Genomic DNA, 26,953 nt, shown 5'->3' with positions numbered 1-26,953 from the left:
TCCCTAACTGCTCTGCAGGGAAACAATCATCTTATGAACAGCAGGGGGAGCCCCCGCCTTCCCAGCCATGCAGAACTCAAGCAGCTTTGTTTGTTTCCCTGAAGAGCAGTCGGCGACTGTCTAGAGATTTGTATTGGATTTTATTTTTGCCTTTACATCCCCTTTACTGTTTCCAGCTGCAGAGACAAAGATCATGGAGCCAGATTTAAACAGATAAACTGGGATTCTATTTGGAGGATTATTTTGCTGCAGTCACTGGTTCTGCAGAGTTGGAGAAAGTTTGTATTAAACAATACAAAAACTATAAAATCCACATTAGATTACATGACAACACAGGACCCAGTGCAGTCTGTATATTCTGATTATTAATCAGTCTTGCTGTATCGGCTTCTGGCAGATATTATTTGACTTTGATTTTGATAATTTATGATGATCCCTAAGCAGCCCAGACCACACTGAGCATGTGCTCTTTTTATTATTCCTCTTTCTATTCAGGCCTCTCCTGTTCACTTTCCAGTATTTTATCCATATCAATGCATGGTTGCTAGAGTAATCTGGACTGTAGCAACCAGACTGCTGAAATCACAAACTGGAGAGCTGCTGAATAAAAGGCTAAATAACTGCATCATACTAAAAGTTAATTTAAAGGTGAAAAACCCCTTTAATATTGCTGCTTTGTTCCCCACAGCTCCTGCTGCTGCTTTAGATCTATCTGCAAGTAATGAGAATCAGCTTCCTTTGGGTTTCTATGTCCTGGACCCAAAGCCTGACTTGAATGTGTCTTCGACTTCTCGTTCACTATTAAGCAACACTGGCAGTTCTCAAGAGCCAAAAAACACAAGCCAGGTAGTGTCAGCAGAGTACACCTATATTCCTTTAGTTTAGCTATGATAAAATGTGAAAAGTTAACTTTGTCTTCCTTTCCTTCCCAATTCATAGAGCTCATTTTACCCGAGCAGCAAAGAGTGGTCTTCAGAAAAATCTCATAGCTTCCAGTTTCCAGCCAGCAGTCACAGTGCAATGTCCTCCCCTGGGCTAACGAGAGCACAACATGGAGATGTGGAAAGTAGCCCTTGTGCTCAAGAGGATCAAACTCTAGGTAGGCCTGGGAGGGACAAGCCTTTGCAGTAGAGGGTTTTCAAGGGGAATTATCACAACAATGAAAATTTAATATAAGCTTCCTCATACTACTGAAATAAGAAACTTTATAAAAACAATCAATAAAAAATTCTGCATTGTTGCTGAAATCTAGTTTCTGTTCACTATCCCTCTCTCAGCATCTGATTCTCTTTATTCTCTCTTCATGCAGCAGTTGGGTGTCAGATATTCATTGACAGTTAGATCCAATATATCTTATCGATGGACTCCTTGCCTACCAGCTGTATTAGAGCTCACTCAAATAACTGATTCCAGTACAAACAAAATGACTGCCTTTTGCACAAATCCTGCATGTAGAGAGACATGATGTCTGGTGATTTTAATACAGTGATCTCTAATACATCTTCTAGGCAAAAGGAGCCCCCTATAAGATATATTGGATCTAACTGGTAATGAATATCTGACACCCAACTGCTGCATGAAGACAGAAGGAAGAGAAACAGATGCTGAGAGAGAGATAGTGAACAGAAACTTGATTATTTCAGAAACAATGCAGAATATTTTATTGATTGTATTTAGAAACTATCTTATTTCCATATGATGAATCTAATTACATTTTCATTTTTGTGATAGTTCGCCTTTAATATAAGCTTCCTCATACTGAAGTAAGAAACTTTCTAAAAACAATCAATAAAAAATCTGCATTGTTTCTGAAATAATCAACTTTATGTTCACTATCCTTCTCTCAGCATCTGTTTCTCCTCATTGTGTCTTCATGCAGCAGTTAGGTGTCAGATATTCATTGACAGATCCAATATATCTTATAGGGCGCTCCTTGCCTAGCAGACATATTAGAGCTCACTCAAATAACTGATTCCAGTACACACAAAATCTAAAAAAAAACTGCCTTTTGCACAAATCCTGCATGTAGAGAGACAGCATTTCTTGTGATTTTAATAGAGTGAGCTCTAATACATCTTCTAGGCAAAAGGAGCCCCCCTATAAGTTATATTGGATCTAACTGTCAATTATCTGACCTCCAACTGCTGCATGAAGACAGAATGAAGAGAAACAGATGCCGAGAGAGGGATAGTGAAGATAAACGTGATTCTTTTAGTACAGTACAGAATTTTTAATTCATTGCATTTAGAAAGTTTCTTAATGCCAATATTACGTTTTAATTTTTGCAATAGTTCCCCTTTAATAATGAGCAATGATGGACAATCCTATCTGGTGAGCATTTCATTCAGTGAAACTTTCTACACTTGAGCTGAGCTCATTGTTATCCCTTACACATGAACTGCAACCATGTTGATAGGCATCTGCTTGTATGTATGGGGAAATTCAGTGCAATGTTTTATAAAGAGATAGTTTTTTGATTGCTTGAGATGTTTTATAAAGGGGTTGTTCACCTTTCAAACACTTTTTTTCAGTTCAGTTGTTTTTAGATTGTTCACCATAAAGAAAGACTTTTTTCAATTGCTTTCTATTTTTTAATTTTTTGAAGTTAAGGATAAGTAAACCTTAAATATAAGTGGGGGCAAATTTATTGAGGGTGCTATTCTAAGCACTTTTCCAATGTACATTGGTTATTTATTTTTAATTCCAAGATTTCAAAGGATACATGTACTATTATAAATGAAGTTTGTTACAACAGCGCCACCTGCTGGTGTTATTCTGACCACCAAGTAGTCAAGGAAGTTGTCAGGAGAAAGAACGAGGCTGCTCTGATGTTCTTCTGCTTGGGAAAGATTTGAAAAAGGTTTCTAATATTTTTCCTAATCAGAAGCAGCCTCTTTCTTTCTCCTGACAACTTCCTTGACTACTTGGTGGTCAGACTGGTGGGAAACTGACCAGCAGGTGGCGCTGTTGTAACACAATTCATTCATATTAACAGTACATGTATCCCTTAATATTTTGGAATTAAAAATAAATAAATGTACATAGCAAAAGTGCTCACAAACCTGTTTTAAGGTTTACTTATCCTTTAATGTTTCTGCTCCTCGATTACTGAGCTGCCTGACTGAGACGCCAGAGTTGTAACTGTTACAGTTTGCTCCATTTAGTTGATACAATTGGTTGATCCATTTCTTAGTATGGGGAATATTAGCAACTATTGTATCAATTCTAACAGTTGCCTTTAAAGGGGAACGCCACAAAAACACAACTTAAGCTTTTTGAAAAGTAAACATAATTTCAAGCAACTTTGCAATATACATCGATTAAAAAATATGCAGACTTTTCATGCTTTTTAATGGGTTCTGTCAATTCCCTATGCCTAGCCCCCTGCTCTCCTGCTGATCTGTCTGTCTACTTTGCTGAGCTGGCTGACTACTGTTACTTTGTATCAACAGCCATCTATCCTCAGCCTGCATCCTCCAACCCCCACAATTCCCTGCACACGTGATTTCAATAAGGAAAGGAACATCACAGTGCAATGCATTGTGGGTTATGTAGTTCCTGCATGCTGTCTGTAAGCTGTGGAGAAGTTGTTACAATTTGTAATATCAGTGTTTAGTCCCTCCTTCCCTGCCAGGATTTCAAATGATGCAGAAGAGAAGAACAGCTGGATTTCAGCATAGCAAATGGCATTTATTTTTTAAAGAAACGGGTAACTGTGATGGGTAGATTAGGGGTTTCTGTGATGTGTGTGCCTCTTTATTAAATTTTGGTTTCCCTTTAATGAAACTCAGGGATTCTGCTCAGCAGGGACAAACAAAAAATGTATCCACTAAATGTTTCAATTTAGAACAGTTAAAGAGTCGGCGACCCCCCTCCCCAGAGCTGCTTTAGAAAATGAAAAAGGACCAATATTAGAAAAACAGTCACATGTAGAAAATATAGAGTAATCGGGGAAAATTCATTATTTCTGGTGAACAATATGAAACCAACTGAGTCAACTCCCCCTGACCCTTTTAAACCTAAGGTCTAAAAAAACTGTCACTCTTCATCTACAGTTTCCTCTGGATCATTCCACCCTCTTCACCCAGAATGCACCCTTAACGAACCAGTCCTGAGCAGCCCAGGTCTCTGCGGTTCCAGTAGTGAAAATGGAAGCCTGAGAGTACCTCAACCGCCAGCTCTACAATCATCCAGGGTTCCCTCTTGCAACTGGAATACACAATTCAGCCCTGGCGCTTTTCAGCTCTCCATGGAAACCCTCAGGGCTGACAGTCACACCTTGGTGGAGGATCTTGGCTCTTTTCATGAGTTGATGGCCACGGAAACAACCACTAATGACTCTGTGCTGTCTGAGCACCCGCTCACAGTCTCCAGAACACACGTGCAGCACGTCCATGAATTACCTGTATTGCATGAAGCACACGAACAGGAAAAAATGGAGTCTGCTGTAGGTGACCGACATGTCCTAGGCTCTGTGCCGCAGCATTGTCATAAAGTGGAGTCCTTACCTCAGACTTTGAAAACGGACATGCTCACTGATACAGAATCCTCCATTGAGCCCCACAGTCTGTCTGTCATTGGCTCTTCTGCATTCTCTATAGCAAGCTCCTCCCCTCTCGAGGTAAGGAAATGATTGTTGAAGCCAGACTGGAGGCAGATAGATGTAAAAATAATTCATTTTTGTTGTATTGTCCATTTAGTTTAGGATAAGAATAATGCTTCTCCTGTTGGAGTTGACCAATGCTCCAGTTTGCTCCAATTTAAAGGATAAGTAAACCTTTAAAGGAAAACTATACCCCCCAAAAGGAACACTTAAGCAACAGATAGATTATATTGGAATACATATTTAAGTAAATATTGTCCTTTTGCTTCTCTTGTCTTAAACCACCATTTTGTGATGGTCTGTGTGCTGCCTTAGAGATCACCTGACCAGAAATACTGCAACTTTAACTGTAACAGGAAGAAGTGTTGACGCAAAAGACACAACTGTCTGTTAATTGGCTCATGTGACCGAACATGTGGTTTGTTTGAGTGCACAGTGAGGGGGCGGCCCTTGATTTTTAAAATGGCAAGTTTCTATTTATGATTACCCGATGGCATATACTACTAAAAAAAGTATATTATTATGAAAATGGTCTATTTACATGAAGCAGGGTTGGTTTTACACATGAGCTGTTTTATGTAATATCTTTTTATAGTTTTATTGTTTTTTGGGGGGGGGTATAGTTTTCCTTTAAAATAAGTGTAAAATTGATGAGGCTGCTATTTATTAAGGGATACATGTACCATTAATATAAATGAATTGTGTTACAACAGCACCACCTGCTGGTCAGTTTCCCACCAGTCTGACCACCAAGTAGTCAAGGAAGTTGTCAGGAGAAAGAAAGAGGCTGCTCTGATGTTCTTCTGCTTAGGAAAGATTTGAGAAAGGTTTCTAATTTTATTCCTAAACAGAAGAACATCAGAGCAGCCTCTTTCTTTCTCCTGACAACTTCCTTGACTACTTGGTGGTCAGACTGGTGGGAAACTGACCAGCAGGTGGCGCTGTTGTAACAAAATTCATTTATATTAACAGTACATGTATCCTTTAATATCTTGGAATTAAAAATAAATGATGAATATTCATTGCAAAAGTTCTTAGAATAGCCCCCTCATCCATTTTACGCTGTCTTATTTTAAAGGTTTACTTATCCTATAAGCCCTTCAATTACCCACTTAATGCTCCTAAAATAGCAACCTTATTATAAATGACATTTGCCTCAGGGAGGAGCTAACAGCTTCTATAAAGGACAACTATACGGACTACGTCGCCACATGGCTACCATGGAGGGAATATATTTCAAATATAAACCTGTTACCATAAAGAGCCCTGAAACGCTCTAATCAGATGACATGAAATAATTATAAGAAGAATTTTAAAAACCAATACTTACCATAGGAAAGCGTCACCAATTAACCATACTAGATAAGGGTTAAAAAGCAGTATAAATCGAGTTATGGATAATAATTAGGGATGCACCGAATCCATTATTTTGGATTTGGCCGAACCCCCTAATCCTTAGCGAAATTCGGCCGAATACCAATCCAAATCCTAATTTGCAGCAAATTAGGGGTGGAAAGGGGACAACATTTTTTACTTCCTTGTTTTGTGACAAAAAGTCACGCGATTTCCCTCCCCATCCTTAATTTCCATATGCAAATTCGGATTTGGTTTGGCCAGGCAGAAGGATTCGGCCGAATCCGAATCCTGCTGAAAAAGGCTGAATCCCGAACTGAATCCTGGATTAGGTGAATCCCTAATAATAATGCAACAATTAAAAAAATGTAAGGGAAATATAACTTGAATTTTCTTAATTTTTACCTTAACCAATGTTTATGATATGTATAATAAAGCAGAATACAAAATAAAATAGCAACTTGATAATGTTTATGGCAGAACTGTATGTGACTGTGTTGTTGTGTTTGCCGTTTCTTTGTAGGACACATCGAATGCCCGGGGAATCCTGGAAGAACCCGAGTTATCTCTAATGAGTTTCCCCGACAGCAGCTTTGCTGGCTCAGAGCACGTCACTACCTTAAGTAGTATGTCGGAACATCATATAGACCCAAACTCTTCAGAGGTAATCAACGTTTCACATCACTCCATTCACCTCCACTTGTTCATTATAATCTATTGCTAAAGGAAATCTAAACCCTGTATTTGCTGTAATGCTGGACTTTATATACTGAGCTTAATGTGCCAGTCCAGAGGTTCAGTAAGTGATCCATGCTCTTAAAGGAGAAGTAAAGCCTAACTAAAGAAGTAGCTAGAAATGTTGTACAATATGTTTTGTGCTTCTGTACCAGTCCAAGGCAACCACAGCCCTTTAGCAGTAAAGATCTGCGTCTCCAAAGATGCCCCAGTAGCTCCCCGTCTTCTTTTCTGCTAATTCACTGCACATGCTCTGTGCTGCTGTCACTTACTGAGCTTAGGGACCCACTCACAATATACAGTACACATAGAATAGAAATGTCACAATATAAGGCTGATTAGTAATTAATACAGATAATTACTACATGGCACCACAGAAACCAGTGCAATTAGCATCGGAATTTAATAATCAGCAAACCTGTAGCATCAGCTTATATTACAGACCAACCTCATTTTCTGCTCAATAATTAGTGACGACCCCTAAGCTTAGCTTCCTCATCGTCTGATATGCTTAGACCATCTTGTGAGTGTCCGTGGCACTGCACATGCTCAGTGTGCTCTGGGTGCTGTTGAGAAGCTAAGCTTGGAATAATGTGATATATATATATATATATATAAATAATCTGTTATAGTATCTTAAGCGAACAACATAGTCATTGGTTCTGAAAAAGAATGTTTCTTGCAGGCTTGCTTTCATCCTCTAGAAGCTGAGACGGACCACTCCATGTTTAACATACCCGACTGGTCATTAGCAGGACCGAGTTTCACTGATCAATCACAGCCCTTTGCAGGTTAGTATCAGGCACTGCATTTGTACAACAAGCTCTTATTATGTGACCTTGATACAACTCTTTGAATTATTTGTCTTTTTTTCTGATTTCTTTCAAGATTTCAAATGGGCGTCGCTGACTTCATCTAACAAACAAATGCTCTGTAAGGGCAGGGGCACATGGGCAGATTTGTGGAGATTTAGTCGCCTGGCGACTAATCGCCTCTTAATTGGTGTGACAATCTCCCCGTACTGCCTTCCGCCTGCTATAATGGCACTCTCGCCGCTTGATTTTCGAAGTCGCCCGAAGTTGCCTCACGAGGAAACTTCGGGCGACTTTGGAAATCGAAGTGCCGTGACTGCATCGGTGCAGGCGATTTTTCATTTTAGCAGGCGGAAGGCAGTTCGGGAAGATTGTCGCCCCGAAAAAGAGGCGATCAGTCACCAGGTGACTAAATCTCCCAGAATCTGCCCATGTGCCCCTGCACTAAGGCTACAAATTTATTTATTACTCCTCTTTCTATTCAGGCCTATTCATATTCCAATCTCTTATTCAGACCAATGCATGGTTGCTAGGGGAATTCGGACCATAGCAGCCCCTAAACCCTAGCAAAAACCACAAATACCCCAGAATATCACTCTCTACATCAGGGGTCCCCAACCTTTTGAACCTGTGAGCAACATTCAGAAGTAAAAGGAGTTGGGGAGCAACACAAGCATGAAAAATGTGTCTTACCTTTAAATTTAACTTAAGCAATTGGTTTTCATGTTTTAATTGTTTTTATTGATTTAACATTTCTCTACCATGTTCAGCTGTTATCCGGTAGCTAGAGTGCCTTTTAAAGGAGAACTATCGCGAAAATTGTAATATAAGCTTCAGCATACTGAAATAAGTTTGGACCAAGTACAAGCTACTGTTTTATTATTACAGAGAAAAAGGAAATAATTTTAAAACGGTTGGATTATTTGATTATAATGGAGTCCATGGGAGACAGCCTTTCCGTGATTCGGAGCTTTCTGGAAAACTGGGTTCCAGATAACAGATCCCAGCTTTAGTGTTACCAAGGAATGTAATGAGTGTTAGTATTTCCTTCTACTCTTCTGTTACACATGAAGCCATTGTCTCCTTTGTTTGTCAGTGCTTGATTTGACATCCCCTGTGAGCCTGCAAGAAGCATTTTCTAAGAAGAAAAAACAATTTATCGAGAGCTCGTCCAAACGCGTTGAACAAATAAAGCAGAAAGGGGCTGAGATCAAAAAAGCTGAGTTGAAACTGCCACTGAATGTCCCAGGCCGCATGCAGGAAGAGACACGTGTGTGTGATGGTAGGTGATTGGTGTGTGGGAAGCAAACCTACATTATACTTACACTTTAGTTTTATACAAACGGGGGCATTTTAGGGCACAGCATTAGTTACAAGCTTGCCACTAAAATATCGCTCTACTCTTTCCTCTACCTATCGTATATCTATTCTCTATCTATCCTCTTTCCTATCCATCTATCTGTCCTCTTTCCTCTATCTATTTATCTTTCCTCTTTCCATCCATCTATCTTTCTCTGTCGTCTCAGGGGGACACAGGGAACTCTTGAGGTTAAAGTCTACCCTCCAGGAGGCAGGACACTGTAGATTAAAATTAAGGGGGCGTGCCTGGTCTTGGGCTTAGGGTAAGGACACACGAGGAGATTCGGGGAGATTTTGTCGCCTGGCGACTAATCGCCTCGTCTTTTGAGCGACAATCTCCCCGAACTGCCTAAGCGTTTTTCCCCATAGGCTACAATGAAAAGTCGCCTGCGCTAATGCACACGCGGCGATGCATTTTCTATAGTCGCCCCAAGTTGCCTCACTGAGATAGTTATAGAAAACAGGATAGATGGATCCATCTATCTATTTATCTATCCTCTTTCCTATAGCTATATATTTATCTATATATCCACTTTCCATCTATCTATATATTTATCGATCTATTTATCTCTCTATCCTCTATCTATCTATATATCTTATCTGTCTATGTAACCAGTATGAATACATTTCTATTCCTTTTAAAAGCTTCAACTTCAGTGAGTGATGGAAACACGCTGAAGAAGGTTATGCCAGTTCGAGTGTGTACACCAGAGGAGCGCAAGCTGTCGGAGATAGAGATGCACCAGAGAACTATAAGGTAATTGTTGCTGCTTTGTGCATTTTATATACAGTGTTTTATGGTTGTGCATTTCTGATTGGAATGGTCGCTTTATATACATAACCACAGCCGTCTGTATGTGGGATAAGATTGCTGGTCAAATGGCAAATTGTGGGATTTGGAAGAAAAAAAAAATGCATTCCAATATATTAAGGGATACGTGTAGCTCCATCTGCTGGTCTGTTTCCCACCAGTCTGACCACCAAGTAGTCAAGGAAGTTGTCAGGAGAAAGAAAGAGGCTGCTCCAGTGTCGGACTGGGCCGTCAAGAAATCGGGGAAAAAACCCTGGTGGGCCCCAGCCCTCATAAGCCCCGCCGGCCCAGACAGGATCACTAGACATAGGATAACTGGCGCTCCTGCCCCCCCCCCACCCGATCGCGTAAGAAATTGCGTGATACTTGAAGCAGGTACGCGCCGCGGGAGGGACAGAGGGAGCCCGGTGGGGGGCCGTGGCAGTGCCCTGATGTGTCAGCCCTGGTGGGCTCTAACCCACCGCAGTCCGACCCTGGGCCCAGCTCTGGTAGCCAGCGCTCCTGTCCTCCCCTGCCCTATCGAGTAAGGAAGGCATGATGTGTGAAGCAGATACGCGGGGGGAGGGGGAGTCCGGAGACTGGGGCAGAGAGGGGCCCTGCTACTGGGGAGAAGCGGCGGGGGCCCTGCTATGGGGGGGCGGCAGCGGCAGGGCCCCCGCCGCTTCTCCCCAGTAGCAGGGCCCCTCGCTGCCCCAGTCTCCGGACTCCCCCCGCGTATCTGCTTCACACATCATGCCTTCTTTACGCGATAGGGCAGGGGAGGTCCTCTTTCTTTCTCCTGACAACTTCCTTGACTACTTGGTGGTCAGACTGGTGGGAAACTGACCAGCAGGTTGCGCTGTTGTAACACAATTCATTCATATTAACAGTACATGTATCCCTTAATATCTTGGTATAAAAAAACAAATAAACAATGAATGTACTTTGCAAAAGTTTTTAAAATGGCACCCTAATAAATTTTACATTCACTAATTTAAAGGCTTTAGTTCACCTTTAAGTAGAAAATCGTTGTCTTTAAAATCTAAACCAACAATGCCCCCCATGTACAGGTATGGGACCTGTTATCCAGAATGCTCAGGACCTGGGGTTTTCCGGATAATGGATCTTTCCGTAATTTGGGTCTTCATGCCTTAAGTCTACTAGGAATTCATTTTAACATTAAATAAACCCAATAGGCTGGTTTTGTTTCCAATAAGGATTAATTATCTCTTAGTTGGGATCAAGTACAAACTACTGTTTTATTATTACACAGAAAAAGGAAATCATTTTTAAAAATTAGGATTATTTGGATAAAATGGAGTCTATGGGAGACAGCCATTCCGTAATTTGGAGCTTTCTGGATATCGGGTTTCCGGATAAGGGATCCTATACCTGTACCACTTTGTGTTGGTGACCACCTCAAAAACCAGTATGTCTTCTACTTACAAACCTTTGCAATGTTTAGATTATACAACCGGCTGGATGAAGTCCAAACCAAAAAAGAGGAGAAAATGAGGAAGGAATCGTATGCTCGAAACCGAGAGAAGGCTAACGAGTTTAAGAAGGTATGTTCATAAATTGCCCTTTATCTAAAGTTCCCAAACAATCCCCTGACATTGCTCATTTGCATTAATATTGTCTGCTCTTTACCTTGTTTCTATATTATAGAAAACTCTGCAGAAGCTGAGATCCAGCAAGAGATGACTGCTGTGAAGAACAGAGTCTGTCCTCTTTGCACCGGGGATTAAAGAAGAAAGAAACTTTACATGCAAAAAAACAAAAAAACTCTGTAAACTTTTTATTCTTTAAATTGCTAATTCTTGCTAGAGAAGAAGCGGCTCTTGGCATCCAAGACCTTAATAAGAATTGACATGTTATTTAAGGTTTGTTCTAACTATATCTAGTGTTTTGCACAAAGACTTTCAGCATTATAGATTGCTGGCAAAATAGAACCATTTGGTATATATTTGTTTCAGTATATTTAAGGAGGTGATGGACATTTTTTTTAGGTCTTTAAGGGATAAGTAAACCTTTAAAAACAGTGACTGTAAAATTGATAAGGTTGCCATTCTAAGAACTATTTTTTTTTTTGATTCCAATATATTAAGGGATACATGTACTGTTAATATGAATGGATTTTGTTACAACAGCGCCACCTGCTGGTCAGTTTCCCACCAGTCTGACCACCAAGTAGTCAAGGAAGTTTTCCGGAGAAAGAAAGAGGCTGCTCTGATGTTCTTCTGCTTAGGAATAAAATTAGAAACCTTTCTCACATCTTTCCTAAGCAGAAGAACATCAGAGCAGCCTCTTTCTCCTGACAACTTCCTTGACTACTTGGTGGTCAGACTGGTGGGAAACTGACCAGCAGGTGGCGCTGTTGTAACAATTCATTCATATTAAAGGGATACTGTCATGGGAAAAAAAAATTTTTTCAAAAAGAATCAGTTAATAGTGCTGCTCCAGCAGAATTCTGCACTGAAATCCATTTCTCAAAAGAGCAAACAGATTTTTTTATATTCAATTTTGAAATCTGACATGGGGCTAGACATTTTGTCAATTTCCCAGCTGCCCCTGGTCATGTGACGTGCCTGCACTTTAGGAGAGAAATGCTTTTTGACAGGCTGCTGTTTTTCTTTCTCAATGTAAATAAATGTGTCTCAGTGAGACATGGGTTTTTACTATTGAGTGTTGTTCTTAGATCTACCAGGCAGCTGTTATCTTGTGTTAGGGAGCTGCTATCTGGTTACCTTCCCATTGTTCTTTTGTTTGGCTGCTGGGGGGAAAAAGGGAGGGGTGATATCACTCCAACTTGCAGTACAGCAGTAAAGAGTGATTGAAGTTTATCAGAGCACAAGTCACATGACCGGGGGGCAGCTGGGAAATTGACAATATGTCTAGCCCCATGTCAGATTTCAAAATTGAATATAAAAAAATCTGTTTGCTCTTTTGAGAAATGGATTTCAGTGCAGAATTCTGCTGGAGCAGCACTATCTACTGATTCATTTTGAAAAAAATGTTTTTTTCCCATGACAGTATCCCTTTAACCGTACATGTATCCCTTAATATCTTGGAATTAAAATAAAATAAATAATTAATGTAAATTAAAAAAGAGCTTAGAATATCTTCCCTCATCAATTTTACACTTAACGGTTTACTTATCCTTAAACTGGCCAACATCCAGGTTTCCTGGAGGCTCAGGCTGCATCAGTCAGAAATATAAACAATGTTTGTTTTTTTGGGTTTTTTTTTGCCTTCTGATCTTGTTTTAACATCACAGGAACCCGCCATATAGTCCCTCCCATATCACCTATTCAGTCTCTCCAGAATTTCATTTAACACATTCACTTAGTCATGTACTTTAAACACTTGGTAAACATGTAAAAACAAGTCTTGTTAATAATATTTTAACTTATCAAACATTATTCCTATTTTGATTACTTTTATATGTTGTTGTTTTTTAAAATAAATTAACGTTTTTTCTGTTCTCGGTGCCTTCCGTTACACCAGCTTGATGTTCTATAATGGATAAGCTTTAAATAGAAGAAAAATAAATTCCAACTGGAGCAACATTAAGACAAAGACTGTAGCCAGCACTATTTCAATTTCAGTATATTGGCAGTGTTAAACTGCTTCTATCTTGAAAACCTAGAAAAAAAATGTGCATTGAAAAAGTGCTTAATATGACACTTTGGTCAATTTTACATTTTCTGGAGCCTTTACAATTCCTTGTAATTAATGGGGCTGTTCACCTTTAAATTAACTTTTAGTATGATGTAGAGAGTGATATTCTGAGACAATTTGCAATTGGTTTTAATTTTTTGTGGTTTTTGAGTTCTTCAGCTTTTTATTCAGCAGCTCTCCAGTTTGCAATTTCAGCAATCTGGTTGCTAGGGTCCAAATTACCCTAGCAACCATGCACTGATTTAAATAAGAGACTGGAATAGGAGAGGCCTGAATAGAAAGAGGAGTAATAAAAAATAGCAATAACAATACATGTGTAGCCTTACAGAGCATTTGTTTTTAAGATGGGGTCGGTGACCCCCATTTGAAAGCTGGAAAGAGTCAGAAAAAAAAGGCAAATCATTAAACAATTGCTTAGAATTAGGCATTCTATAACATACTAAGGGCAGAGACACACACTCGGGGAGATTAGTCACCCATCAACAAATCTCCTCTTCTTCGGGCGACTAATCTCCCCGAACTGCCTTCCCACCAGCTAGAATGTAAATCGCCAGTGGGATGGCACTCGGAGCACTTCGTTTTCTGTAGTTGCCTCACGAGAAAACTTCAGGCGACTTCAGAAAATGAAGCACTCCGAGTGCCATCCCGCCGGTGATTTACATTCTAGCTGGCGAGAAGGCGGTTCTGGGAGATTAGTCGCCCGAAGAAGAGGAGATTTGTCGCCAGGTGACTAATCTCCCCCAATCTAAGCGTGTGTCTCTGCCCTAAAAGTTAACTTAAAGAGAAGGCTTTCTTTTAAGAAGCCTTCTGTATAAACAAACCCCTCCCTGTTCTTAGCAGCAGCCTTTAAGCTTCTAAATAAGGAGAAGCATTTCATGCAGAATCTTGGTATTTAGCTGATCACAATCAGGCAATTCAACCATGGAGTCTTTAGCATCCGCTTATTCTAATTCTTTTAACCTCAGTTTATTGTCTTATGTCCATAAGGAAGATTGGACAGAAAGTTTGAGGCATGAGCAGCTGTAATGATTACAGTTCTAGGAGTCTCTCAGAAATAATTCACAGGCCACACCTATTATGTTAAACAAAACTTTATTAACAATAAACTTAGTACTTGTGTACTAAACCACTTGGCCAACAACAGATCTCATCTTGGAAACAGAAAGAGGGAATTTTTGGTCCATGCCCAATTTTGAGGCCACACCCCCTAATTAGCATGTTAATGTTACAAAATTCGGCAGGTTGTGAAGGTTTGAACATATTTCTGTGTTATTACAGTTTTGCTAATGAAGGTGAATTGCCCTTGAAAGGGGTGGTTCACCTTTAAGTTACCCTTTAGTATCTTATAGAATGGCCGATTCTAAGCAACTTTTAGATTGGTTGTCATTAGTTATTTTTTATAGCTTTTGAATTATTTGCCTTCTTCTTCTGACTCTTTGCAGCTTTCAAATGAGGGTCACTGACCCCATCTAAAAAAATGAATGCTCTGTAAGACTACAAATGTATTGTTATTGTTGCTTTATATTACTCATCTTTCTATTTCATATTCCAGTCTCTTATTCAAATCAATGCATGGTTGCTAGGGGTCATTTGGGCCCTAAAAACCAAATTGCTGAAACTAGAATAAAAAGCTACAATAACTCAAAAACCACAAATAATAAAAAATGAAAACCAATTACAAATTGTCCCAGAATATCACGCTCTACGTCATACCGAGGGGTAGATTTATCAAGGGTCGAATTTGAAAAACTTTGAAATTTGAATTCAAAAAGACCAACCGAAATTTATTTAAAAATTTTTTTTTTGCAGGTGAATAGTCTGAATAGTTTTTCCCAAATTCGAATTATCACTTCAACCTTTGATAAATCTGCCCCTAACAGTCTGAATATGTACCTCCCACTTTATGCTGTAAGTCACAGTTTCCCCAAGAGACCTGCTTGTCTTAAATTGTTACAATTGTTTTTTGCTTATCTTAAATTGTTACAAATGTATCTAATGGCACCTGCCACATATTCCGGTCTCTCCACCAAAAGCCAATTACATTTTAGAAACTTTGGCTGTTCAGTGCAGGAGATCATTCTAAGAACTATTTTTTTTTTTTTGATTCCAAGATATTAAGGGATATGTGTACTGTTAATATGAATGAATTATGTTACAACAGCGCCCCCTGCTGGTCAGTTTCCCACCAGTCTGACCACCAAGTAGTCAAAGAAATTGTCAGGAGATCAAAGAGAAAGTCGGGACATTTCAGTAACAATCCGGGACTGCAGGTTGAGCTGTCAAAATTGGGACTGTCCTGCGAAAAACAGGACAGTTGGGAGGAATGAGATGTTGCTTTCCATTTGCTCATAAGGAGCTGGCCCGGCTTCCAACAAGCACAAGTGAAGCAGAGATCGTATTGGCTATTAGTATCTGAGTTCATATTCTGTCCCGGGCTATAATAAAGGACGTTCCCATGAGAAATTCTACAAGTCATAAACATATTTAGCTCATTGGCTAATTGAGTTCAATAGTTCCTACAAAACTGTCTTATACAAGATATTGGCTTCAACAGTTCTGTCCTACAGGGAGCGTGGGTCGCCGACCCTGCAAACCGTTCTAAATTGATATATTTAGTTGATACATTTGTTATCTTTGTCCCTGCTGAGCAGAATCTCTGGGTTTCATTACAGGCAGCTGTTAGAATTGATACAATAGTTGCTAATACTCCAGAGATGCTGCTGAGAAATGGATCAACTAATTGTTGCAAAATTGTAACAGTTCAGAGTCTGCACCTGAATTACTGAGCTGCCAGACTCAAATACCAGAGACAGGGACATTAAACTTAGATTTTGGAAAAACGGTAAAAAATAAAAAATTGAAAGTAATTGAAAAAAAGACTTTATTTCTGGGGAACAATCTGAAAACAACCGAACTGAAAAAAGTGTTTGGAAGGTCAACGATCCCTTTAACGGAGTTCTCTTTTTGAACCAGTACAATAATAAAATCCTCATTCGTAGCAAAATTCTCGCTATCTTCAGCCGCTCCGTTAATCCTCGGAATGAGACCGGCGCTTTGGCAATTTTCGCGAGATTCGGCGCATGCGCAGTTGTCAGAAAATTTCGCATGCGCCGCCACTCTTGTCTTATTCCGAAGTTTTCCAAAGAGAAGAAGATGTCGCCTGTGAATCAGCAGCTAGCAGGACCTGATAGGGAACTGAAGCCTGTTTGTGCTTGTGTGACTGCAGGGCTGTGATTGGCTGTCCCCCTCCTACTGTGCTTCTGGCAGGGACCATTAGGACACGCCCACCCCTCATTTGAAACACAGACAGGGACCAGAGAACATCTATAGGGAGCTCTAATAAAGGGGCTTTTTTTTAAGACAATATAAGTTTTTAGCATAATGTAAAAGCAACACCATATATTACTTAAAATAGCCTACAAAATTAGGGTTTTTTCATTTATCCTATATGTCTCCTTTAATAATTAAAATTGCCACTTATACCTTTTTCTTTCTGGAATGGGGAGCTATTGGCTTGTTTTGCAGCACATATTGTACAAGTACATGAAACTTTGTGCTAAGGAAAATATTTGCACATCTGTACAAGGTCTGGGGTTTAGCAGGTCGTGTCCCAGGATGAAACGCTCCAGACAATATGTCCCCCCCCCCACGCCGGCTGCATTATTTGCCTAAGGAAGGTGTTGGCTGGATATTACATTGGGGGTTATCCCAGAGGGGAGTCACATTGTGCTGGAGACACACAATCTAGTGCAGATAAACATGAATATGAACCAATGTGAGATAATGAAAAACAAAAAAACCCCTCACTAGTGATTGCCGGTGATTCCCTGAGCAGCAACAGCTTTTGTTGTGTCCGATAAGGCAACTTACATACCTGAACTGTGTCTGTGACTTTCTGATGCCCATAGCTGTCCCTCGATTGAGTAACAAAGACATTCTGAGAACCCTGCCCTGTCATTGCATGAAAATTCCATGAAAATGGAAAGTGAGACTGGGTTTATGTCCCAGAATCCCCCTTTTAAAAGTAGGCCAAGAGAAACCCATCAAGAGACCCATGTAGCCATTATGTGTGACTGTCTTTGGGTCACCTACATCATCATCATCATCATCATCATTCGCCAGTAAGAACCGTATCCCACTTGCTTGGTGCAGTTCCTTATGTGTTCTGTGCTGAAGTCCATAGTCTTCTTGCTTCAGGGATCTGCACTTTCTGTGTGACATAGAATAAGATTCAACAATGTGAGGAGCAAAATAAGAATTGAGTGTAAATGGTGGTCTTCACACCTCTTGTGTTTATGGTGGAACATTTGGCCAGGGTCACTGTATATAAAACCATGGTTAAAGGATAAGGAAAGGTTAAAACTAAGTAAGCCTTATTAGACCGGTCCACCTAAATACAACAGTAAACCCTCAAAGTAATGTTGCTCTGGGTCCTCTGTCAAAAAAAACACCACCGTTCTTTCCTTCTATTGTGTACTCATGGGCTTCTGTATCAGACTTTCTGTTTTCAGCTTAAACCTCCAGGGCTAGGGCTTGAGCATGCTCAGTTTGCGCTTCTTCCTCCCCCCTTCTCTGCTGTAGTCTGAGCCAGAGCTATAAGTGAGCAGGGAGAGACTGAGGCAGGAAGTGATGTCACACACAGCTAATATGGCAGCTGCTATCCGAAACAAACAGAGAGCTTCTACAGATTTTTACTCAGGTATGGTAAAACATTCTGCAGAATAAATATAGCATTCTAGCTTGCACTATTGGCAAAAAAATGCCTCCGTAGCTTTCCTTCTCCTTTAAAGGTTCCCATTGGTCATCCTGATAAAGTTCCATGAACAACAAATACTTGAAATCTTAATCTTACTGGCTTTCATAGTGGGTTTCCAGTAATATCATGGAGTTCTGTGCATGTTCTCCAGAGCTACAAGGGAGCAATGCTACTCACTGCCCCCCCCATGTTACTCACTGCCCCGCATGCTACCCCCAGTGAGTATCACCCCCAGCCCAGTGAGTATCACCCCCAGCCCAGTGAGTATCACCCCCAGCCCAGTGAGTATCACCCCCAGCCCAGTGAGTATCACCCCCAGCCCAGTGAGTATCACCCCCAGCCCAGTGAGTATCACCCCCAGCCCAGTGAGTATCACCCCCAGCCCAGTGAGTAGGGGCAGCAGCCTGGGATTCATGGGATGACACAGCATGAGAAGCCCAAGAGCTCACACTTACTGTCACGCACCTGCTGAATGAGGAGGGCAGAGAGCAGCAATACCTGGGCTCGGACATGAGACTTCATCAGACTGAGAGACTTGGCTCTTCCCGGGAGACACGGTCTTATCTATGGAATGACGGGACAGGGGGGTCACTGAACATTCACCTTTGTCTCCGGCATTTCTATGGGAACAGCCTCAGCTCCAACCACTTCCCTCGGGCGCTTCCCCTTTAACACAAACAGGAACTCGGCGGCGCTGCATCAGGAATGTCCCTCACACACCCGCGCTCCTACGGACTGATCTCCCCTCCGCTCTCCCCAAACTACTCAGCGCCTCACAACCGGACATATGGGCTCCAGTCACCCGCTGCTCTCACTCACACTGCTGCCATATTGTCTGTAACACCGGCACCGGCCTGCGAGCCTCTCTAATCCCGGGCACCCCTCATTGTCATGGCAACGTACTGACCAATCACATTCTCATCATACTGCTGCCCTACCCTGGGCTAAACACTTCAATTCATCCCATGCCTGTCACGTGTTCTACAACTCCCTGCACCCCTCATACCAGGCCCGGACTGGCAATCTGCGGGTTCTGGCAAATGCCAAAGGGCCTGCTGTATGGTTCAATAGAAAGTTACCATATAGTGGGCTCGTAGAGGGCTGTTTGGGCCTCTGTATACTTGGAATGGCAGGGCTTATTTTGACTCCCAGGCCTGCCTCATACACTCCAGGTCTGATAACCCAAATTACTACTATACCTGCTATCCCACAGTCACACTCCCTTCCCAGAGACTATTATCCACTGTTACTATAGACACCATCTCTCCCTACTATACCTGCTATCCCACAGTCACACTCCCTTCCCAGAGACTATTATCCACTGTTACTATAGACACCATCTGTCCCTACTATACCTGCTATCCCACAGTCACACTCCCTTCCCAGAGACTATTATCCACTGTTACTATAGGCACCATCTCTCCCTACTATACCTGCTATCTCACAGTCACACTCCCTTCCCAGAGACTATTATCCCACTGTTACTATAGACACCATCTCTCCCTACTATACCTGCTATCCCACAGTCACACTCCCTTCCCAGAGACTATTATCCCACTGTTACTATAGACACCATCTCTCCCTACTATACCTGCTATCCCACAGTCACACTCCCTTCCCAGAGACTATTATCCACTGTTACTATAGACACCATCTGTCCCTACTATACCTGCTATCCCACAGTCACACTCCCTTCCCAGAGACTATTATCCACTGTTACTATAGGCACCATCTCTCCCTACTATACCTGCTATCTCACAGTCACACTCCCTTCCCAGAGACTATTATCCCACTGTTACTATAGACACCATCTCTCCCTACTATACCTGCTATCCCACAGTCACACTCCCTTCCCAGAGACTATTATCCACTGTTACTATAGACACCATCTCTCCCTACTATACCTGCTATCCCACAGTCACACTCCCTTCCCAGAGACTATTATCCACTGTTACTATAGGCACCATCTCTCCCTACTATACCTGCTATCTCACAGTCACACTCCCTTCCCAGAGACTATTATCCCACTGTTACTATAGACACCATCTCTCCCTACTATACCTGCTATCCCACAGTCACACTCCCTTCCCAGAGACTATTATCCACTGTTACTATAGGCACCATCTCTCCCTACTATACCTGCTATCCCACAGTCACACTCTCTTCCCAGAGACTATTATCCACTGTTACTATAGACACCATCTCTCCCTACTATACCTGCTATCCCACAGTCACACTCCCTTCCCATAGACTATTATCCACTGTTACTATAGACACCATCTCTCCCTACTATACCTGCTATCCCACAGTCACACTCCCTTCCCAGAGACTATTATCCACTGTTACTATAGGCACCATCTCTCCCTACTATACCTGTTATCCCACAGTCCACACTCCCCTTCCCAGAGACTATTATCCACTGTTACTATAGACACCATCTCTCCCTACTATACCTGTTATCCCACAGTCACACTCCCTTTCCCAGAGACTATTATCCACTGTTACTATAGGCACCATCTCTCCCTACTATACCTGTTTATCCCACAGTCACACTCCCTTCCCAGAGACTATTATCCCACTGTTACTATAGACACCATCTCTCCCTACTATACCTGCTATCCCACAGTCACACTCCCTTCCCAGAGACTATTATCTACTGTTACTATAGGCACCATCTCTCCCTACTATACCTGCTATCCCACAGTCACACTCCCCTTCCCAGAGACTATTATCCACTGTTACTATAGGCACCATCTCTCCCTACTATACCTGCTATCCCACAGTCCACACTCCCTTCCCAGAGACTATTATCCACTGTTACTATAGACACCATCTCTCCCCTACTATACCTGCTATCCCACAGTCACACTCCCTTCCCAGAGACTATTATCCCCACTGTTACTATAGACACATCTCTCCCTACTATACCTGCTATCCCACAGTCACACTCCCTTCCCAGAGACTATTCTCCAACTGTTACTATAGGCACCATCTCTCCCTACTATACCTGCTATCCCACAGTCACACTCCCTTCCCAGAGACTATTATCCACTGTTACTATAGACACCATCTCTCCCTACTATACCTGCTATCCCACAGTCACACTCCCTTCCCAGAGACTATTATCCCACTGTTACTATAGACACATCTCTCCCTACTATACCTGCTATCCCACAGTCACACTCCCTTCCCAGAGACTATTCTCCAACTGTTACTATAGGCACCATCTCTCCCTACTATACCTGCTATCCCACAGTCACACTCCCTTCCCAGAGACTATTATCCACTGTTACTATAGACACCATCTCTCCCTACTATACCTGCTATCCCACAGTCACACTCCCTTCCCAGAGACTATTATACACTGTTACTATAGACACCATCTCTCCCTACTATACCTGCTATCCCACAGTCACACTCCCTTCCCAGAGACTATTATCCACTGTTACTATAGGCACCATCTCTCCCTACTATACCTGCTATCCCACAGTCACACTCCCTTCCCAGAGACTATTATCCACTGTTACTATAGGCACCATCTCTCCCTACTATACCTGCTATCCCTCAGTCACACTCCCTTCCCAGAGACTATTATCCACTGTTACTATAGGCACCATCTCTCCCTACTATACCTGCTATCCCCCAGTCACACTCCCTTCCCAGAGACTATTATCCACTGTTACTATAGACTCCATCTCTCCCTACTATACCTGCTATCCCACAGTCACACTCCCTTCCCAGAGACTATTATCCACTGTTACTATAGGCACCATCTCTCCCTACTATACCTGCTATCCCACAGTCACACTCCCTTCCCAGAGACTATTATCCACTGTTACAATAGACACCATCTCTCCCTACTATACCTGCTATCCCACAGTCACACTCCCTTCCCAGAGACTATTATCCACTGTTACTATAGACTCCATCTCTCCCTACTATACCTGCTATCCCACAGCCTGTTGTTGTTTTACAGAGAACAAGTACATTTTGAAGTTTTGCCCAAATTCACCTTCAGTTGGAGCTTCCAGCATTACATGTAAAAACAAATAAACATTTACTCTAATCAGTCTGTGGCCCTATCCCCTGCTTTGACACAACACAACAGTGTTGGAACTGTGGCTTATATTCTAGTCCATATTTCAATTGCAATTAAAAAATCAACTATAATTAATCCTTGGCCATCATCTGACCAGAAGGCGCAGAACTAGGATAGTCGTAAAAAGTGTAATTTAGTTTTCATTTTTCGTTCAAATCCGGCTATTTAATTTAATTATTTTACTGTAATTATCATTCATTTTCATTGCTTAGATAATTTCTGTGACCAGGCCTAGATACTTGCCCTAGAAAGAAGCACATTCGAATCCTAAAACATAGACATAAAATGAAATAATGGCACCTCTAGGCAAGATATACAGAATAATGGACCAATCAATGTTGCCCTGCTGCAAGGCCTCACATGATAATTCGAGTACATTAGAGGAGGCCCGGCGGAGGCTCTCACCTCTTTCACTAATTCTTTTACCTACAACTTAACATTTACATTTATTCGAGGTTTTGGGTGTTTTAAGCCACTCGCTAGCACAATGATTCTTATCTATAATGGGACAATTAAAGCCTTTAAGTTAACTTATAGTATGTTATACAATGGCAAAGTTTAAGCAAGTTTTCAATTGATCTTCATTATTTATTTAGTATAGTTTTTTTTTTACTTATTTGCCTTCTTCTTCTGACTTTTTCCAGCTTTCAAATGGGGGTCACTGACCCCATCTAAAAAACAAATGCTCTGTAAGGCTGCAAGTTTATTGTTATCGCTACTTTTTATTACTCCTCGTTCTCAGACCCTCTCCTATTCATATTCCAGACTCTCATTCAATTCTCTCATATTCATGTGCCTATGATTACGTATCTGCTGATACGAAACGCGTTAGGACGCTTACTTTTTAACTACATGGAATAAAGTTACAATTTTATCCTCATGGCTATGGTCGCAGGAGTGCGTGCTGTTTTATTTTGAAGATAGAATTTGCCTAAGCTACGGGTTCGGGGCACGGCACCCGGACCATTCGGCTAATCCGGTGAGTTAAAGCCCTTCGGCTGTTTTCCGTTCATTAACCAATTCAAGTGAAGGGCCTGGGGTCTGGACACCCAGGTCAAATCTTTCTGCTTGGTAAGAATTGCCAAGCGTCTCATTTAATAACATACTATTTTCATTTACAAGGGACCTAACCCGTGAAATTTAAAAGTAATCTAAAATTAGTTTTGCTTTAATGTATGTGTCTATATTTGTCCAGAGAAGATTAGAGCCGGTTTTTCTTCTTTTTTCTTCTTTTTTCATATGTCTCATTCAATTCAACACATGGTTGCTAGGGGAATTTGGACCCTAGCAATCAGCTGAAATTGCAAACTGTTCAACCCATAGCTCAACCCGCAGTCCCGGATTGTTACTGAAATATCCCGACTTTCTCTTTGACATTACATTAGCAGTTTTATAAGTCTAACATCATGAATGTTTAACAGGAGACCCCTGGTGGCAGTGGTGTAACTAGATGTTACTGGGCCCTTCAGCAAATAAATTTTAGGGCCCCCAACATATCCAAAGTTGTCCTGTTTTTCCAATATGTGTTGAAATTTCTCATTAATTAGGGCCTGATGGGGCCCCTATACCAGCTGGGCCCCTACAGCTTCAGGGTCTGCTCCCTCTATAGTTACGTCCCTGCCTGCTGGGCAAAAGCACCAAAAGCTTTAAGTTACTGATACTCGTGACACTTCTCTGCTCAGTTCAGTCTCTCCATGTGACAGGAGCAATAGAACTGAGCAAAGAAGCATCAGAAGAAGCTCCATGTTTCAGTAACATTATCTTCTGCAGTTCTGTCCAGCTGCCCAGAAGCAACAGCAAGGGAGACATGATCTCTTACAGTCACAATATTAAACGTGTAAAAACTCTAAAACAAAAACCTCATAAATCACAGAAGAGAACTCTGAGCTATTTTGCCTTAATTTGTGTGGACAGGTATTGAGCTACAAAGAATAAGTGGGGTTTATTTACTAACATAGGTACTACATGCATCAGTGTAGTTGTAAGAGCTAGCAATTAGTTTGTGATCAGCCTAATAGAGCTTAAAAATTAAAGGAAAGGTCTTATTGTCTAAACTGGTAAAATGTAGCACATAGGAAAACCTCCTATAAAAGTGATTTTGTCATGATTTTGGTATAGTTTTTATTATGAAATTACACTGCTAAATGAATAAACCCACATATTACAGTTTATCACTGGTCCCCTGTCTGTGTAAAACAATCTCATTCTCTCTCCATCCACATTCTCTGCTGCTGCTGTGTTCCTTCACATAATTTAGAGTTTTCTGGATAACAGATCCCACACCTGTACTAATGAGTAAAACCCAAATTGTACAGTTTATCGCTGGTCCCCTGTCTATGTAAAACAATCTCATTCACTCTCCAATCACATTCTCTGCATCTGTTGATTTCCTTCCCATAATTTGGAGCTTTCTGGATAACAGATCCCAATAACTGTACTAATGAGCAAAACCACATTTTACAGTTTATTGCTGGTCCCTGTCTATGTAAAACACTCTCCATCCATATTCCCTGCTGCTGATGTGTTCCTTTCCATAATTTAGAGCTTTCTGGATAACAGATCCCATACCTGTACTAATGAGAAAAACCCACATTTTACAGTTTATCGCTGGTTTCTGACCCTGTCAATGTAAAATGCTCTCTCCATCCACATTCCCTGCTGCTGCTGTGTTCCTTTCCATAATTTGGAGCTTTCTGGATAACAGATCCCATAACTGTACAAATTAGTTAAACCCACATTTTACAGTTTATTGCTGGTCCCTGTCTATGTAAAACACTCTCCATCCATATTCCCTGCTGCTGCTGTGTTCCTTTCCATAATTTGGAGCTTTCTGGATAACAGATCCTTTACTTGTACAAATTAGTTAAATGTACATTTTACAGTTTATCGCTGGTTCACTGTCTGTGTAAAACACTCTAATTCTCTCTCCATCTACATTCTCTGCTGCTGCTGTGTTCCGTCCCTTAATTTAGAGCTTTCTGGATAACAGATCCCATACCTGTACTAATGAGTAGAACCCACATTTTACAGTTTATCGCTGGTCCCCTGTCTGTGTAAAACACTCTAATTCTCTCTCCATCTACATTCTCTGCTGCTGCTGTGTTCCGTCCCTTAATTTAGAGCTTTCTGGATAACAGATCCCATACCTGTACTAATGAGTAGAACCCACATTTTACAGTTTATCGCTGGTTCCTGACCCTGTCAATGTAAAATGCTCTCTCCATCCACTTTCTCTGCTGCTGCTGTGTTCCTTCCCATAATTTGGAGCTTTCTGGATAACAGATCCCATACCTGTACAAATTAGTTAAACCCACATTCTACAGTTTATCGCTGGTTCACTGTCTGTGTAAAACACTCTAATTCTCTCTCCATCCACATTCTCTGCTGCTGCTGTGTTCCTTCCCATAATTTGGTGCTTTCTGGATAACAGATCCCATACTTGTACTAATGAGTAAAAGTGTTTGTTGTGTTTCATACAGTTGATATCTCTGTCGCTGTGTGTACAGGCCCATTGGGAAACATGAGATTGGTTAATGAATGTGTTGCTGCCTAGAAGCGCAATGCGCAGCAAATCATCCTGTGAGTGTGGGAGTCTGTACCTTTAAAGGGGTGGTTCACAGTTAAGGTAACTTTTAGTTTGGTGTAGAATGGCCAATTCTAAGCAACTTATCAATTGGTCTTCATTATTGATTTTTTTTTTTTAATTTTACTCCTTCTTCCTTTGACTCTTTCCAGCTTTCAAATAGGGGACCCCATCTAAAAACACAAATACTCTGTAAGGTACAAGTTTCTATTCAGGCTTCTCATATTCATATTCCACTTTCTTATTCAAATCAGTGCATGGTTGCTATGAACATTTGGACCCTAGCGACAGGATTACTGAAATTGCAAACTGGAGAGCTGCTGAATAAAAAGCTAAATAACTCAAAAGTCACAAATAATAAAAAATAAGAACCACTTGCAAACTGTCTCAGAATCTCAGTCCAAGTGAGTGTATGTCAGGTACAAGCCAACACTGTGTTCCCTATTCTCATATACATGACATATAATAATGGGGCAGTGTGTGTATTACATTCATTGTACCATTCCTTATACAAATAATTATACATGCTGCAGGGCTGTCATTCCCTATACTGAGAATGGATACTGAATAAACACACTCTCATCATGGCAACAAAACCCACTGCATTTTACTCTACAACTTATTTGAAATTAACTGAACTCAGTGACCGTTATGTAACTTGCTGATATAACTGCCCTGCCTTCAGCTGCACGTGTGATGTCATAATGCTCTGAGTCTTTGTGATGTCATAATGGAAAAAACGTCACTGTGATGTCATAATGGAAAAAGTCAAAGTGTACTGCTGCAGCCCCGAGATTCCTCATTCTTGATCAGGCGACTGAGGTGAGCAGATCTCTGTATATTTGGGAGAAAATATTATTAAAAATAATCATTTTATACTGGTACAATGTGGTATTACAGACTGCTAACAGTATCATCAATATGTTAGAATGTATGGAGTTACAGAGAATTTCATTTTGAACTGTGTTCGGGACCCGGAGGGGTTTGATAAGGGATCTTTCTGTAATTTGGATCTCCAGGACTTTAATCTGCAAAAACATAATTTAAACATTAACTAAACCCTATAGGATTGTTTTGACTCAAATAAGGATTAATTATATTTTAGTTGGGATCCAGTAAAAGGTATTGTTTTCTTATTACACAGAAAAAGGAAATCCTTATTAAACATTTTAATTAATTGAG

General features: G+C 41.0%; 1 protein-coding gene across 1 annotated transcript in view; it reads left to right on the top strand.

Annotated features, from left to right (window-relative positions):
- The window catches only part of cep295.S (centrosomal protein 295 S homeolog), a 68,666-nt gene extending 56,901 nt beyond the window's left edge, over positions 1–11,765 (top strand). The window contains exons 21-29 of the mRNA XM_018242345.2: positions 689–846; positions 940–1,099; positions 4,056–4,621; positions 6,480–6,620; positions 7,377–7,482; positions 8,600–8,785; positions 9,508–9,619; positions 11,118–11,217; positions 11,321–11,765. Of these exons, the coding sequence (XP_018097834.1) occupies positions 689–846; positions 940–1,099; positions 4,056–4,621; positions 6,480–6,620; positions 7,377–7,482; positions 8,600–8,785; positions 9,508–9,619; positions 11,118–11,217; positions 11,321–11,356 (1,565 nt within the window). The 3' untranslated portion in view covers positions 11,357–11,765. The remainder of the gene's footprint in view (positions 1–688; positions 847–939; positions 1,100–4,055; positions 4,622–6,479; positions 6,621–7,376; positions 7,483–8,599; positions 8,786–9,507; positions 9,620–11,117; positions 11,218–11,320) is intronic.
- The last annotated feature ends 15,188 nt before the right edge of the window (positions 11,766–26,953 follow it).

The sequence above is a fragment of the Xenopus laevis genome, chromosome 2S (assembly GCF_017654675.1).
Source record: "Xenopus laevis strain J_2021 chromosome 2S, Xenopus_laevis_v10.1, whole genome shotgun sequence".
Lineage (NCBI taxonomy): Eukaryota > Metazoa > Chordata > Amphibia > Anura > Pipidae > Xenopus > Xenopus laevis.
Note: the sequence above shows the minus strand (reverse complement) of the source record. Positions and strands in the feature narration are given on the sequence as shown.